Source organism: Gossypium arboreum, chromosome 3 (genome assembly GCF_025698485.1).
Source record: "Gossypium arboreum isolate Shixiya-1 chromosome 3, ASM2569848v2, whole genome shotgun sequence".
Taxonomy (NCBI): domain Eukaryota; kingdom Viridiplantae; phylum Streptophyta; class Magnoliopsida; order Malvales; family Malvaceae; genus Gossypium; species Gossypium arboreum.
Window position 1 is genome coordinate 129,454,905 of NC_069072.1, and position 16,472 is coordinate 129,471,376.

Below are 16,472 nucleotides of genomic sequence, written 5' to 3' on the forward strand. Positions count from 1 at the left end.
GTTGATAATGGCTATATAGAACGATCACAAAAGCAATAAGAAAGAAAAATAAGAATACACAGATTTTACGTGGTTGAAAAACCTTATTCTAATTAATGTCAAATAGAAAAAGTGTACTTCTATATGGATTCTACTTGTACAGCCTGTAGTGTACCGCGGGGCCCTTTGACCCTTCAGTTATGACCTCAATTTAGTTTTATGCCTAATGAGGATCTACAATAATTATAGCATTCGCCCCCACAGATCCTCCAATTTTGCCACTGTATTTTATTTCTTTAACAAGAATTTGGGTTACATAACTCTAACAGTCTCCAACATCCCAACAGTTGTTAGAAGGCATAAATACAAGTCAACAGCTCCACATTTAAGACAAGAAACAAGTTTGTAAAGGCAATTGCACAAAAATCCTATTGTTTCTTATATTCTCTTTGTTCTTCATACACATACTTGAATAACCATCTTTCCTATTCTTTTTAAGTGTTGTATTGTTATTGAGTGAGCTTTATCATTATAATATCTTCCTTTGGGAGGTGTCTTTTATTCTTGTTCTTATTTCTTATCTTTGTAAGGGGTTGTTTAAGGTTTTGGGGTAAAAAACCTTAAGGGAAGTGGCTCTATCTTGCCTAGTGAAATGATAGTGTTTTGTAAAGGTTAAACATTGTCCTTGAAAGGTTCAAATATAGTTAATTTGAGAAATCCTTAGTTTTGGCAAGCTAAGGTAATGGAGGTAGACATTTGGGGTCAAACCACTATAAATCAAATTTTCCCAGCTTTTCTTCCATTCTTTAACATGTTGAAAAGTTTGTAGAAATTTTTAAATATCAATTCACCTTTCTTGGTAGTTTCGGTCTAACACATAACAATCCAAAATAATTTAATTACTTAACCCATATTAATTGTATATATATGTATCATAATCTATTATAAAGTTAGTTACACCTCTAGGGTTTAAGGTTATGTATCATTAATGTAAAATGTATATTATAATATCATAATTGTATTTCAAGTTACATATAATTAATAATCTAACTTCATTATATAATGCTAATTATATATATTATAATCTATCATAGAGTTAATTACACGTTTAGTGTTTAAGCTTACATATCATTAATATAAAATGTACAACAAAGTGATATACATGGATACATGTTTTAATAATCTATCTTAATTTCATAATGTTAATTGTATATATTATATTCTACCATAAAATTAGTTTCACGTTTAAGGTTTAGGTTGCATATCATTAATAAAAGAATGTACATTACACTATTATATTTGTATAATTATACATTCGTAATTTACTTATATATAACAATTGATATATAATATGTAGTTAAACATGTATGTATACTCTTTTTAATATAATATGTATTGATATAATTATATCTCACGTTATAAAATAAAATCATATTATAGTATTTATTTTAATTATATAAATATTAATTAGTTTTTATTAAAGTAATTTATCTAATTGAGTTGATCAAATAATAAAGAGGATAAACACAAATTTAGGGAATCGAGATCCCATCTTATCATTTGGTTAGGTTTACGTAAACAAAAGAATATGATTTAGAGAAGTTAAATGAGATTTTTAAAATATATATATATTAAAGAAAATATATTTTTAAATAAAAATTATGTTTCATTTTTTATTAATTATTATATTTAATTTTAAAAAATATTTTATTAGATCATTATTCATCATTTATTATTTTTGAAAATTGTAATAAATGTTTAAGGCAAATATTAGTGGTTAAAACATGCTCTTATATGTAAGAGATTTTGGATTCAAACCTTGTTAGGATCATTTGTTTTGTAACAAATAAATTTGGATCAGATGTCTAATTTCGAATTTGCAACTGTAAGAATGAGGATTCATATAATGGATATTTGAGAGGGTTTATTCGCATCCACTCTGAATTTGTAGCAAATAGTAATTTTAACATTTGAATCCGCAATACTCGGATCCACAATCCGAATTGTCATCCCCTAGTGAGGACCCATGCCTACTAAACCTCCTTTTATAAATACCTCTTCAGGTCATATATCCGAATCTATAATCTGAATTACCATCCTAGCTGGGACCCATGCTCAGTCGGCCTCCTTTTTTAAACATGTGTCTGTCAGTGTTTCAATTTTGATATTTTTAATATTTTATGGATAATATATTTTTGGCTCAAAGGGGCTTGAATTTATCAACAACTCTCACATTGGAGCCTAAACATTTTTTTTGTTCAAGTTAGCCTTTGAACTTGGTAATTATTCTCATATTGGGACTTGAACTAGACAGTTGTTCTCACATGGGGTTTGGATTTTTTTTTGTCCAAGTTAGTCCATGAACTTGACAAATTTTCTTACATTGAGGCCTAAACTTTGCAATTATTCTCACATTAAGGCTTTAGGGTTTTCAAGAAAATATCAAAAACTAACTTAGACAAAAAAAAATTCAAACTCCAATGTGAGTACAATTACAAGAGACTAATTTGAATAAAAAAAGTTCAAAAACTGAGAACAATAATCAAAGGAACTAACTTGAATAAAAATAAAATTGAACACTCAGAATTAGAGGTGCTCATAGGCTGGACTGGCCCAATTAAAATTTTAGGCATGTTTGTTAGGTCTGGGCCCGACCCCAAAAATGGGCATAAAGTTTTGCTCAAGTTCGGCATGGATAAAAATGTAAAAACCCAAACCCACCCCAACCCGATCAGATTAATTTTTATATAATTTTTAAAATATATAATATGTCAAAATATTAAAAATATTAAAATAAATATTTCTCAACAAATTAAAAATAAATTAAAAATATATATGTATATTTAAATAACAAGAAGATATGTGCAACTTAACAAGTAAATGCCTATAAAATAGTAATAAAATTAACAATAAAATAAGTTATACAATAACAACAAAATAGTAACATTATAATAGTGAAATGGTAACAAAATAGTGAAAAAAAACAAAAAAGTCAAAAACTATTTTTATTTTACATATTCAAGTCAGGCTTAGGTAAAAAAAATATTACCCGAGTTCCAATCTATTTTTTAAATGAATCTTATTTTTTGTCTAAATATATTTTTTAAATTTATATTTTTACTCAAACTTTCTCAACTTTCCTAAATATCCTTTTTTAAGTTGAATCAAATCACCCAGAACATGAGAAGGTATTCTCGAAATAATAATCAGATTCAGATTTTTAACGCTATATTTTTTGTATTCACTACTATCTTCTCAACTAAGTAAAATTTTTTTATTAAATGGGCACGCGGAAAAGAAAATTCTGCTGTCTTTTTTAAAAAATTTTGTGCCAATTAATTTTGATTTAAACTTCGGTTTCAAACTTTATATATAATTATAGTAGATTTGAATTTGGTACATTGACAAAATTACACCAACTAATACAGAAATGAATATCAATTAATATTTGATGATACCTATTGGGGCTATTTGCCTATAGGCTGCCAATTGGAATTTACTGTGTCCTCATTCTCAATATTTTAATACATCCATCAGTGACCAACCAATCCCATTCTCATAAAACAGTGTCGGCAAGCATTTTCTTGCCCTTTTTTATTTTCTTGCCCTTTTTCAAAAAAACATAATTGGACTGTCATCTCAAAACCGTCACGGGTCGTAAGTTTAGAAGTTGAAACCAACTGACGACGTTTCAAGAGAGTGGCAATCTCGATATTAACGAAACCACTTGTGACCCTTATCGTCAATCTATTTCTCTCTGGTTTTCTCTTTTATCCCACACCATCAAAACCGCCGTTTTCAAGTGTCCTATTACCTTCCCTTTTTTATTATATTATTATTTTATGGGGTTAGGGTTTCTAATCGAAGGAAATGTCGCAGAAAACCCATTTCTGTCTCTATAAATTGCACGAATTTTCTTTGGAGCGACTTTCCAGGTCAACTAAGGCTTGATTCTTTTATTTTTCCGGTAGAATTCTCTCTTCGTAAAGCCCCCTTTTTACTTTTTTTTTTTTATCTTCGAACTTGATTTGCTTTGATTGAATCCCCCTTTTACTATAACTGGAGACCTGAAAACTTGAAATTATTCCTTAAAGATTGATTTGCAACTTGGTTTTCTGCTGTTATGGTTGGGCTTATTATATGAATGCGTGTGTTTGGAAGGGTATTTGATTCTTCGAGTGTTGGGATTTCTTCAACTAGTTTGAGAATTTCAATTGTTGTTTTGGGGTGTTTTTAGTAGTTGCTGACTTATGACGCGTTTCCCCTCCTTTTCTTATTCCCTCTTTAGTTCCAAATCTTAATAGCTAAATGGAATCTGCTTCAGTTTGGTGTATGCCATTGGTCACCTTTTCATTTGTTTTTCTCTATTGTTTTCTCATTCTTTTTTGTTCGTTTCATGGGGGATTTTGGGTTTGACCGACCAAGATAGAAGCCTCTTTCTTGACCATGTGGTTTGCTTATAGGATTCCCCTTTTTGATTATCTTATCATCTCTTTTGATTGACTCTTTTAATTAAGGTATTGTTGCTCTGATATGTGCTACTGACTATACTATGAGTTGTTTTCTCCCTTCCCATGTAAGCTTGGGAAGGGAAAAAAGGTTTTACTTGAGATTTGTTTCTCAATAATAGGCTTGTCCATTTTCACTTTTTCTTGTATGTATAACTGTATTACCAATGACTAATGGTTCATTGGATTTCAGATTCAAAATTCTCTGCTAAACCCACAACACAAGTCCACTTCTTGAACAAGTAGAAGCTATGTACCAGGAAGGAGCCCCTGAGATCGTTATTGATCAGGGAATGTACTACCCTACAGCTACCAACTATGGATATTATTGTACAGGTAATTTAAATGCTTCAATTGTATTTTACATGGTGTTACTATTACTTACAAAATCTCAAATGAAAACCGTTGATTGTAATTGGATAGGTTTTGAATCACCCGTTGAATGGGAGGACCACCAGAATATTTTTAGTGCAGATGGTCCAGATGTCCAATTTGCGGTGGGCAAACTAATCTTTCTAATTCTATAATTGATACACTATCATAGTCGGATGTTGCATCCAAGATAAGTTGCTTCTATCTTATTTATCGTGTCTAAATTTGCTGAAGGCATGCTTTCTCTTCTTCAGGGTGCCCAAACTGAACCTTTGCCTTATGTATATTACACACCTAGCTATGGATATGCACAGTCTCCATACAACCCATACAATCCTTATATACCTGGTGCCGTGATGGGTGATGGCCCATTTGTAGGAGCACAACAATATTACCCCTTTCCTCCTTATCAGAACCCTGTATCACCAACTGCTTATGTTCCCGTTCTCATTCAACCAGATGGCATTCCAAGTAGTTCAACAGACTCTTTTTTAGATACTCATGCTTCAATTGGTACTAGACCTGATGGAAGGGGCGTGAGATATAACCTTGCTTCGGCATCTGCAGCCACTTCCAGAAAATCTGCTCCAAATCAGGCAGATTCCTTGAGTAGGGTGACAGATGGACAAAGTAAGCATTATGCAATCCAGGAAAGCATTTCTGCTAGTTCTGGTTCAGCTTCAGCACGTGCTCATCAGGTACATTTGCATTGCTTCTAATTCACATTGAATTGGAGTTTCTTGAAATTTCATGGAAATGCTATGTCATTGCTCTGAATGGCATGTTTTACGGTTCTCATTGCTAATTATGTTTGCAGGTTAGAGTTGCTTCTGGATCCGTTCAGTCCATTGGCAACATTCCTGGTGGGAAACTCCCACCTTACCGTAATCAACTAAAAACAGATCTTCCTGTTGGTAATGCCATTTCTGACTATGGTGCAAGTTCACCTGGACGTGGTGTGCTTGATAGACTGCGACCCAAGATCCATGTTAGCAGAGTTTTCAATGATGCACATGGATCCCCGGATTCATGGGCTGAACAGAATCGAGGCCCTAGAACCAACCGATCAAAAAATCAACTCATGGTTAAAGCCTACACAAGTAAAGCAGGAAATAGCGATGCTGAAGGAAACATTATTATCTATACTGACCAATATAACAAGGATGATTTTCCAATTGACTATGTTGATGCAAAGTTTTTTGTAATAAAATCGTATAGTGAGGATGATGTACACAAGAGCATTAAATATAATGTCTGGTCTTCAACACCCCATGGGAATAGGAAACTGGACAGTGCTTTTGAAGATGCACAGAAAATAGCTGCAGGAAAACCTAGTGGCTGCCCCATCTTCCTCTTCTTTTCTGTGAGTTCTATACCTGTTTGGGATATTAGGGGACTAGTTGATTTTATGCTATTCCTGATTTTTTGTCAACTAGAAGGTCTCTGTTATTTCTGGTATTCATTAACTACTCTAATATGGTACTTTGTCACACAGGTTAATGCCAGTGGACAATTTTGTGGCGTAGCAGAGATGATTGGTCCAGTTGACTTTCAGAAGGATATGGATTTTTGGCAGCAAGATAAGTGGAGCGGAAGCTTCCCTGTCAAGTGGCACATCATTAAAGATGTTCCCAACAGCCATTTTAGACACATCATATTAGGCAACAATGAAAACAAGCCAGTGACTAATAGCAGGGATACGCAAGAGGTATGTTCAGAGCTTTAGCTTTCTCTAATTGAAGGAAACAATAATATTAAAATTGGTTTGCTATTCTCTTGAAACGTTGCTTCCTCTGTCCTGACATTGCTACCTGAGCTTGTGAATTTTGAATTGTTTTCTCCAGGTTTATGATCTTGATGAGATCTTTGTGTTATTTTGTTTCTTATAAATGTTTTGTCAATTGCAGATAATGTACAAGCAAGGTATGGAGATGCTGAAAGTATTCAAAAATCATGCGATGAAGACCTCTCTACTTGATGACTTTATGTACTATGAAAATCGTCAGAGAATCATGCAGGAAGAGAAAGCCATGCAGCTAATTAAAAGCATTGAGAACCCAGTCCTAGCACCTGCATTTGATCCTGTCAATAAGCTAAACCATGTTGAGCTACTCCTGAATGAACATGAGAGAAGTACCAAGCAAAGTGATCCTGAACTATTGAGAACAATTGTTCCTTCATCTACTCAGCCTGTTTCTACAGATTGTGATAGGACTAATGCTAGAAGGATGAATGAAAGTTCAGAGCAAATTGCAGTTGAAGGTAAAGATGATGCATCTACTTTAAAGATTAGTTCACTCAGCATAAATCTGAAGCAGGATGAGTCTAAAATCTCTACAGATGCTGCTACAAAAAGTGATGCTGTTGAGGTGGTAAACATAGGATCAGTGACGGTAAAAGTCAATAAATTTACTGACTCACCTGGTTTTTTAACAGTAGGCACTATTCCTCTTAATCCCAAGACCCCACAGCTTGATGAAGGGGGTGTGTCTTCTAAAAGGGGTACTTGATCGTGCCGAGGCTTATAATTAACTGGGGCTTATTTTTCGGCTGGAACATACTTAAACCAGGTGTAGTTATGGTGGCAATCTTGACTATTGTAAACCTGAGTGTATCATCGTTTTCATTGTTACAGGCTGGTTAATCTATAAATACTTGTTCAGGTCAGTTTTTGCTGTTTCTCAACCCTTTAATTACTTAAGCTGGGTTTCGAATCCATCTACACTAAAAAATATAGTGAGATCGTGTTTTAGATTTTTGTTTGGGTGGAAGTGCTCTTGCCTTCTGTCTCGGAATAAGTGGGAATACAGTGTAATCTTTTACATTTTGCATTTCGATTATTGATACAAAGAATTCCCTTTCCTTTTACAAAAGATAAGATAGTTGTACCTGTGTTTCCCTAGTGTACTCTTTCTTCTTTAGTACGTGTACTATTTACTTTACTTTTTATCATTTTTTATCTAGATCAAGTGGTTCCATGCCGAAGGGTATGAGTTCATTTTTCACCAAACGCAAGATATGAATTTGTGCGATTGGTGAAGGCATTCACCATGAATTTGATGAGACTCTGGACGGAAGTGAGATAAATTTCAGTCACAAGATCAAGCATAGACATCTTGAGTCCAATATCAGATCTATTGAGGGAATCTGTTGATCCTTGCAAAATGACAGTAAACTTTTCTCTTAAGAGATCAAAATTCCTTCAATACTAAGGTTGAGTCTTTGTTGGAAGTGCATTTGTTATTATTCTCCACATATGCACTTATTTTATCTTTGTTGGGGAGCTCATATCACACACCTCTTTCCAGACATTTATGTTAACTTTTCTTCTGCCTGAAGGTAGGGTGATTGGCTGCGATCGCATTTAGATTAATTATTGTAGTAACGACTAAGTTCTTTGCTGACGTGGCATTTACATAGCAGATCACATATATGTCATGTTAGGAATTAATTAATTTTTTAAAATAAAAATATTAAAAAAATTATACTTTTTAATAAATTCAATAATTTTAAAATTTTAAAATATTTTTATTTTTTTCTGTATTTTTAGTTTTTAATTAATTGCTTACATAAAATCTACGTGATCCATGTGTTTGTCAAGCTAGCAAAGTGAAAAAATTTTCATCTATTTTGAGGTGATTTGACAAAAAACACAAGTTTAAGAGCTAAAAAGGTAAAAAATATTAAAATAATTTTTTGTGAAGTTAAAGGCCAAATAAATCATTATGCCTTTTTAATTGTAATTGATATTTTAAAAATATAAATTATAACTTATCATAACACTTCTTATAAATAATATAATTTTTTCATAACTTTAGAAAGTTATTTCAAATAAGTATAAGTTGTGATAAAAATTTTATAATTTTTTAAATAAGTATATTATTTTTATAATATATAACATAGATAAATAAATAAGTTATGTTCAGACTTCTTTCTATAACTTTTTATAAATAAATATTTTGTAACACTTTTATAACATTATAAATTTTTTACCATAACTTTACAAAAATTTAAGTTTTAAATAATATAATTTTTTTGATAACTTAATAAAATAATTTAAGAAAATTTTTGTCATAACCATCTCAAACACTCATACATGTTCATGTTTATAATATTTTTATAACTTGTATAAAATAATTTTTAAAATTAGATTCGGTGTAATTACTCCAATTCTCACCTCTCAAGAATTGGAAAGTATAATTGGGATTATACTCAAATCCATTTATTAGGTGACTTTCTAAGCACTACCTAAAAAGTTTAGGAAAATATCGTGAATAAATAGACACTAGAGTTGTCCATGGGTCAGATCGGGTTAGGCCCTAATAAAGTTTTAGGCCCAATTGATAAGATTGGGCTCGACCTGACTCAAAAAATTGGTTTAAATTTTTGTCCAAGCCCAGCTCGGATAAAAAAGCTAAAACTCGAGCTCGGGCTAATCCGGCCCATCCATATTAAATTTTTTTTATTTTTCTATATAAAAATTTAAAAATATATAATACATGAAATGAACTAAAAAAAATTAAAATAATCATTTTCCAACAAATTTAAAATAAATTTAAAAAAGTCTTTATACTTAAATAATACTAAGATAAGTGTAACTTCACAAACAAATATCTTTAAAATAATAGCAAAACTAACAATAAAACGAGTGATATATAATATCCAAAAATTAACAATAAAATAGTAGCAATATGATAGTGAAATGATAGTAAAATAATGACAAAAAAGTGGAAAAACATAAGCAAAACATGAAAAAAAAAACCAAACAAAATAGTAGGGTTTTTCTATTGCAAATTCGGGACGAGCTGCACTTGGGCCAAAAATTCTTACTTGTGGCCTAACTCATTTTCTAAACAAGCCTTTTTTTACCCAAGCCTATTTTTTAGACTTATATTTTTCTTAAACCCTTTTATTTTTCGAGTCAGACTAGGTGAGTTGAACCATGAACAACTCTAATTGAAACTTATTTATAAATGTGAACAACGAGAGTGTTTTTTATTTAATGTGGGGTTAAGACTAACTTTTTAAATTTCATAATTATATGTATTTCTTATTTTATTAATTTATTAAAAATTTAAAAATTATATTGAAGATAATGACACAATAAAATTTTTATCAAAATTTTTAGAATAATAAAAGATAAGATAAGATAAATGATGAAAACTATATTTTGTATCGATAATTTTTTAATTAATCATAAAATTTTAAAAATATTAAATAATTTAAAATATAAATAATTCACGTGGCATAGGCTTTTCAACTAAACTTTGTAATATTTATATATTATATGATTATAAGAAAGTGTAATTATTAGAATATGTGATATATTTACTTTAGACCCAACAAACAAACCTAAATAAATTTAAGGTGGTTAAAATGTGATAGAAGTTATTATACTTTTAAAAATTAAAATTTTGTTGTTTTACTTTTATTTAATGGGATTTAGTCTCTTTGCTTTTTCAGATTTCAAAATTTAATTTAATTTTTAACATTTTAAATTATTTTTGTTAAATTTAAGTTAATTATAAAGTTATTATTTTTAATTATATGGTTATCAAGTGAGTGTTTTTTATTTAAAAATACCACAACAGTAAATTTAACACAAAGAATTTAGTAGTGTTAACAATTGAGTTTAATTTTAAAATTTGAAAAATACAAAGACTAATTTTCTAGTTTTTGAAAAGTACAGGGATTTCTGACAAATTTTAACCATTTAAGATTTGAAGTTGAAATAAAAAATTAAATTACTATTTAACCCTTACAATTCGGGAGCATTAGCAAAAATTGTCCTTTTCCAAGTTAATTGGCAAATTAGGCCCTTATTTTTATTATATAAATAATTTTTTATAAAATAAATATATTTAACACAATGATAAACATAAAATTATATATTTTATTATATAATTATATAATTATTAATTTATTTATACAAATAAAAAATATTAATTAAAAAGTATTTTTAACATAATAATATATAATTTTATATATAATTACATATTTATTATTTTATTTATATAAATAAAATGATTTATTAATTAAAATGAATTAAAATAAAAATTAATATATTTATTAATTAAAATAATAAATAAATGAAATAACATAAATAAAAAGAAAAATATAATTAGAAGACGAATCAAACCCGAAATAAAAAACGTTTTTTCCAATACTCGTTTTCAGTTTCTCTTTTAAAAAATGACTTTAAAAAACCCCTAATTTCCTAATTAATATTAATTCTCTCGTATTTACCCTCTTTTCTTTTAAAATTGTATTTTTATGTTCCTTCTCCTCCTCCTCCGCAGGCCGCTTTTCTTTTCCCGGCCATCGGTTCAGCTATAGTGGAACTGAACTTCATCTCATCACTCATATTTTTCTTTTATCCTCTTTCCTCTTTTTTTCAGCTAAGTTCGTCTCTTTGAAACCATTTGCTACGAGGTTTTGCTTCTTCTTTTTTTCAATTTTTTAAAAAGAGGAAAATTCGACACACTAGTAGTTCTTGTATTGCATAAACATGATTGATTTGCTCCTCTTTTTTCCCTAATTATTTTGAAGGCTGATCTACAACTGCATGTACTTCTTAGCAGCATTTGATCGATACCCATAGTTCTATCCTGTTAAAGGAGTCATCGCCATGTCGAGATATATGAATGGGAAAAGTTCCTCTCAGGAAGGGAAAACCCCGATAGTGCCGAAGCCTGAAATGTTGGATTTTGATTTCCCTGAGGATGCACTCTACTCCCAGCATGTTGGGGTATGATACCACTTTTACTCTCCTTTTTAATAGTAATTTCCTTGTAATCTCTGTTACTTAGGGTAGCATAAAGATTTCTCCCCTCTTCATTTTATGGTACCTCTTCCTACAGTTTACTTTCAATATCTTAAATTCTGAGTTTACTGTAATGTATGTTTATGTTGGTAGGTAGGTAAAATGGGCTTTAAATTTAGCAGAGTTCTTTACATTCTCTTAGATTCCCTTTATGTCTGAAACTTCTATTTCGCCTCTCTTCTGTTATTTGATTTCAGGACAATGTTGCAAGTTCATCAGGAAGCAATGTCAGATCATTTTTCATTGGGATGGGATTTTTACCAGCTCTCGTTGATAAAGTCATTCAAGAAAAGGGTATGTAATGCATAAACAATTATCCTATTTGAGCCTTGGTGAGAATGGTTGGGAGACATTGAATGTGTGATATTTATATCATAAAGTATCATTAGAGACAAAGGAAAAGCCACTAATTTCTTTCTAGTTTATTAGAAATGATAGTGTTTATTTCTTATTAGCATCTTCTCTTTAACCAGGTGAAGACGATGCTGACCTGTTACTGGAGACTCTTACTGAATATTCTGTAAGTAAAAGACACTATAGTGTAAACTGTCAGATTTTCATTTGGCATTGGAGAAGAACTTATCGAAGAAACACTCTACTTTGTTTCAGTTCTATGTGTGAATTTCTTTTTGGTATAACTAAACCTTTTAGGGGTCTCTGTGAATATCTTTCTTCATCATCATCGTCTCTCTCTCACAGTTCCTTTGTTGTTTGTGAATGCTGAGAACTGAGATGCATACGGCATCATGAGCTCAACCATGTTGCTAGTGGCTAATTTGCAGTTTCAAGTGAAATGAACTTCTTTTGTTCTTTAAGATGCAAACTCGTAACAGCTATATGTGGCCTTCCATGGAATGAAATAGGATACTCAAAAGGCATCTCAGTCATCAGGTTATCTCAATAGCTTGTTTGTTGACAAGGATGCAAGCGATTATCCACAAATTGCCAATTATATACAACCAAAAGAGGTAACTTGCCGCTAATAGATCTTCTTGTTTTTTCTGTTGGACTAAATAGGTCCATATTCCTTGTCTTGGGCATGTTACTCGTTGTTGCTTATAGTTCCTTGTTCAATACTTATCTAGTTAGTCTTATTCCATAGATTGGAATTGATCATGTTACATCCGCTCCCCTTTTCTTATATAGTGTTAAAGATGAAAAGAAAGAAAGAGGTTGACCTGAGCATTGTGATATGAATGATACTAATTACTCTATTTCATGAGATTATTTGAGTAGATATCTATGGAACTTTGAAGTTTCTGGCTTTTTAGACAATAGTAAATCTATCCAATTGAGACTATTCAGTATAAAATGTTCCAAAAAATTATTATTTTGGGATATTTGTGAAATTCATAGGTGAGGCTACAATTGGCTTTGAGAGCAAGACCAGATTATGAATTTGCTATGATCCCTTTGGTTGGGACTAATTCTTTCCCTTTCTGTCTTTTGTGCCCTTGTGGAGCCAGATTCTTTCCCTCTTCCCTCTTACATATATTAGTGGGTTTGGATATTTTAATAATTGCTCAATGCACAAGTTTTCTCGGTGCTATTTGTGTCAATCTTTAACAGAATTTGTACTTTATGCTTTTCAGTTAAATTTAAACAATATATCTTATCTGCCATCTTTTCTCTTCTTTTTTGCCTTCCTTTTTAAATTTTATTTCAGGAGCCAGATGTAGATGTATTTGATGAAGATCTTATTGACAAAAGAGCATCTTTACTAATGATGAATTTTTCTGTAGATGAAGTTGAATTTGCATTGGAAAAGCTTGGTTTGTAGCAATTTTCTATAAGCATATTACTTTTTACTCTCAAATGCTCTTTTTTCTACTTACGTTTTTGCACTTTGGGTTCAATCACTGCTGTCATTCAACACATTATTTTCTTTTCCTCGTATCTCTTTTTGGAACTTCAATAAAGGAGAAGAGTGAATAAGTCACTTTATTTGAGGTTTAGTTATATAGGTTGTCCTTTTTTCACCATTTCCATTTTCAGGTGAAGATGCTCCAATAAATGAATTAGTGGACTTCATTACCGCTGCTCAAATAGCAGAAAAACTTGAGGAATCAGAAGATTCACTTAGCTGTGAGGAAGAAAACGATCAGGTTTTTAATTATCGTTTTAGTTATACTAATTTGTCTGGGGTGTTTTCTTGTTACAATTTTTGTTATCTAGTTTTTCATTTCACCGGTTCAAACCGTGAATGAAATTGGTGATGGTCTTATATATTTTGTATATACCATTCCTGGTAGCATGAATATATTTTATTATATTGTTTTGAGTAAACTAAATTGCGGTTTTATTGTTTCACTGCATTTCACGAATAGCAAATAACTTGACCATATGATCACCAGAATGCTACTAATGAAACACTGTTTGGGACTATGGAGAAGACACTTTCCTTGCTTGAGATGGGTTTCTCAGAGAACGAGGTTTCAATAGCAATCGAGAAGTTCGGTTAGTTGTTATTCTGACAACTTTTGAGTGATAATGAATGCCATTTGGCATCTAGATTTCATAAATGTATAAAGCACACTCTATATTCTTAATCCTCAGCTGGTTATGTTGTTTAGATCTGTAGAGTATCATTTCCTGTATCTAGTTTGAGATAAAAAATGCATTTAGAGTTTTAACAGTAATTGCAAGACAAGCTTTTCTGAGATGCTCTTCAGAGTTTTAACAGTAATGGAGTCTAGGACAATCTGTGTTTATTTAAATTATTTGAAATTGCAGGTTCCGATGTTCCAATCACAGAGCTTGCAGATGCAATGTTCACTGGTCATCTTTCTCGTAGCTATATTGAAAGTAAAAAGGTTTGTGCACTGTAGTGTTTGATGTTAAATTTATTAGTTGATATGCTCCATTTTCGGTGCATAATACGAATTGTTCTGCATTCATTGAAATTCTCAAAAGAAAGGAAAGTACTATGCAGAAGTTGTTTACATTTTGCTCTTTATTTATTCGTAATAACTTATTACTTATTTTTCTTCTGCCATGTTATGGGCAGTTTTCATAGTCAAGTTACTTTTACATTGTCATTGCAGTTAAAATCAGCAGCTTCAGGCAGTGGGTTGATACATAATGTGAATGAGAGAGAAGATATTAAAACAGAGGATTGCAGTACAACTCCTGTTCCTCAGTCAGGAAATATCAACCTCGGGGAATCTTCTTCCAAAGGGAAACGACCAAAAGAAGAGAGTCTTGATGGCATCCCTATTTCTAATCCTCAGATGAAGCAATCTCTTAATGAGAAAAAACGCGAAGGGAAAAGGCCAAAGCAAGACCATGTAGGTAATGCAAGTTCTTTCATTGATCCACCATGGCTTGAAGAGAAAATAGACCCTAATGTTATTCCTAGTTTTGAAGTACCCAGACCTGTCAAATCCAATTCATGCAAGAGTGTGAACAAGGTGGTAGCAAAACCACCATATTTTTTGTATGGAAATGTTGTCAACTTGCCTTACGACGGTTGGGTCAAGATTTCACAGTTCTTATACGGGATCGAGCCTGAATTTGTGAACACTCAGTCTTTCTCGGCTTTTAATAGAAATGAAGGCTATGTGCACAATCTTCCCGCTGAAAATAGGTTTCACATCCTTCCGAAGTCACCATTGACCATACAGGATGCAATGCCAAATACAAAGAAGTGGTGGCCATCTTGGGATCCAAGGAAACAATTGAATTGCATGGGGTCTGAAGTTCTAGGAGCATCAAAGCTGTGTGCTAGGCTTGGGAACATGTTAGCTGATTCTCGAGGATTACTCTCATCAGATCAACAAAAATATATTCTTCGTCAATGCCAAATATCAAATCTCATATGGGTTGGTCTATACAAGCTTTGCCTTGCGCAGCCTGAACATTGGGAGCGCATACTAGGCTACCCATCGGACCACACTCAACCTTTGGAGAATGACTTGACTCACAGGCTACACTTACTCCAGCAATCTTTCCAAACCGACACTTTGGGTTATCATCTCTCAGTATTGAAGCCAATTTATCCTGGAGGGTTAACAATGTTATCTGTTTTCAGTGGCATTGGTGGGGCTGCAATTGCTCTACATCGGCTCGGCATTCACTTAAAAGGTGTTGTGGCTGTAGAGACTTCGGAAGCTAAGCAAAAGATCCTTCGGAATTGGTGGCAAAACACGGGACAAACTGGTGAGTTGGTGATCATAGAAGACATCCAGAAGCTAACAAGTAGAAGACTGGAGAGCTTGATAGATAAGTTAGGTAGTATTGACTTCGTAATTTGTCAAAACTCAAACATGAAGAGTACAGAAGAGGATACACTGCCAGGTTTTGACTTCTCTTTGTTTAATGAATTTGTTCGTGTGCTGCAACGTGTAAGAAGTATGATGCAGAGGAGGAGCAGCAGCTAACTCTTCATGTCTGATCCCCTGTACTTGCTTTTTTGTTCAATGGTTCCGTGTACTTGTTATCATCTTAATATGTTAGTAACCGTAAGGGAACATAATATCTGTCAAAGTTTAGAATTATTACGAATGCATGCAAATCGCAAAAGCGCAGTACAGTTGCAGTAAAATACATGCAAAGAACCGACTAGGTCGACTGTTCAAATAAACCGTAACCAAACATGCGAAGAAGCGGGAGCATGCAGCAGGCTGGCCTGGTTAAGAGAGTTGACATCGTTAATGGTAGAAAAATTGAATTGGACCGAAGGTGGAATTGGTTGCATTTCTTGTTTCTATAAATTATTAATCATTAAGATTGTTTTTAAAATTTCAGAAAAATTAGTAAAAGAAAAATTACAAAATGACGTATAAACGGAC

The 16,472-nt window shown here is 32.0% G+C and overlaps 2 protein-coding genes across 5 annotated transcripts; both read left to right on the top strand.

Moving 5' to 3' along the window:
• The first annotated feature begins 3,728 nt into the window (after nt 1-3,728).
• On the top strand, nt 3,729-7,737 carry LOC108476282 (YTH domain-containing protein ECT2). 3 transcript variants are annotated; one of them, XM_053025916.1, is made up of 8 exons: nt 3,729-3,946; nt 4,681-4,823; nt 4,911-4,984; nt 5,114-5,557; nt 5,677-6,222; nt 6,355-6,567; nt 6,767-7,121; nt 7,296-7,737. In XM_053025916.1, the coding sequence occupies exons 2-8, from the start codon at nt 4,739-4,741 to the stop codon at nt 7,367-7,369; spliced, it is 1,791 nt and encodes a 596-aa protein (XP_052881876.1). In that variant the 5' UTR covers nt 3,729-3,946; nt 4,681-4,738; the 3' UTR covers nt 7,370-7,737. The 3 variants fall into 3 exon arrangements, with proteins under 3 accessions (XP_052881876.1, XP_017633940.1, XP_017633937.1); XM_017778451.2 differs by having other exon boundaries at nt 3,731-3,946; nt 7,200-7,737; XM_017778448.2 differs by having other exon boundaries at nt 3,733-3,946; nt 6,767-7,737.
• Nucleotides 7,738-11,045: 3,308 nt separating this feature from the next.
• On the top strand, nt 11,046-16,156 carry LOC108476301 (probable inactive DNA (cytosine-5)-methyltransferase DRM3). Of its 2 annotated transcripts, none has more exons than XM_053025917.1 (10): nt 11,046-11,291; nt 11,438-11,607; nt 11,880-11,976; nt 12,156-12,202; nt 12,546-12,650; nt 13,349-13,454; nt 13,678-13,787; nt 14,037-14,139; nt 14,416-14,495; nt 14,727-16,156. In XM_053025917.1, the coding sequence occupies exons 2-10, from the start codon at nt 11,488-11,490 to the stop codon at nt 16,059-16,061; spliced, it is 2,103 nt and encodes a 700-aa protein (XP_052881877.1). In that variant the 5' UTR covers nt 11,046-11,291; nt 11,438-11,487; the 3' UTR covers nt 16,062-16,156. The 2 variants fall into 2 exon arrangements, with proteins under 2 accessions (XP_052881877.1, XP_017633961.1); XM_017778472.2 differs by having other exon boundaries at nt 11,047-11,291; nt 11,441-11,607.
• The last annotated feature ends 316 nt before the right edge of the window (nt 16,157-16,472 follow it).

Bases quoted from the DNA above. Each gene is read 5' to 3' on its own strand.
- LOC108476301 (XM_053025917.1), top strand. From the start codon at position 11,488: ATGTCGAGATATATGAATGGGAAAAGTTCCTCTCAGGAAGGGAAAACC. The intron at 12,203-12,545 runs GTAAGTAAAAGA...GGAATGAAATAG, and splicing joins AGACTCTTACTGAATATTCT to GATACTCAAAAGGCATCTCA. The intron at 13,788-14,036 runs GTTTTTAATTAT...TATGATCACCAG, and splicing joins GTGAGGAAGAAAACGATCAG to AATGCTACTAATGAAACACT.
- LOC108476282 (XM_017778448.2), top strand. From the start codon at position 4,739: ATGTACCAGGAAGGAGCCCCTGAGATCGTTATTGATCAGGGAATGTAC. The intron at 4,824-4,910 runs GTAATTTAAATG...GTAATTGGATAG, and splicing joins CTATGGATATTATTGTACAG to GTTTTGAATCACCCGTTGAA. The intron at 4,985-5,113 runs GTGGGCAAACTA...TCTCTTCTTCAG, and splicing joins GTCCAGATGTCCAATTTGCG to GGTGCCCAAACTGAACCTTT.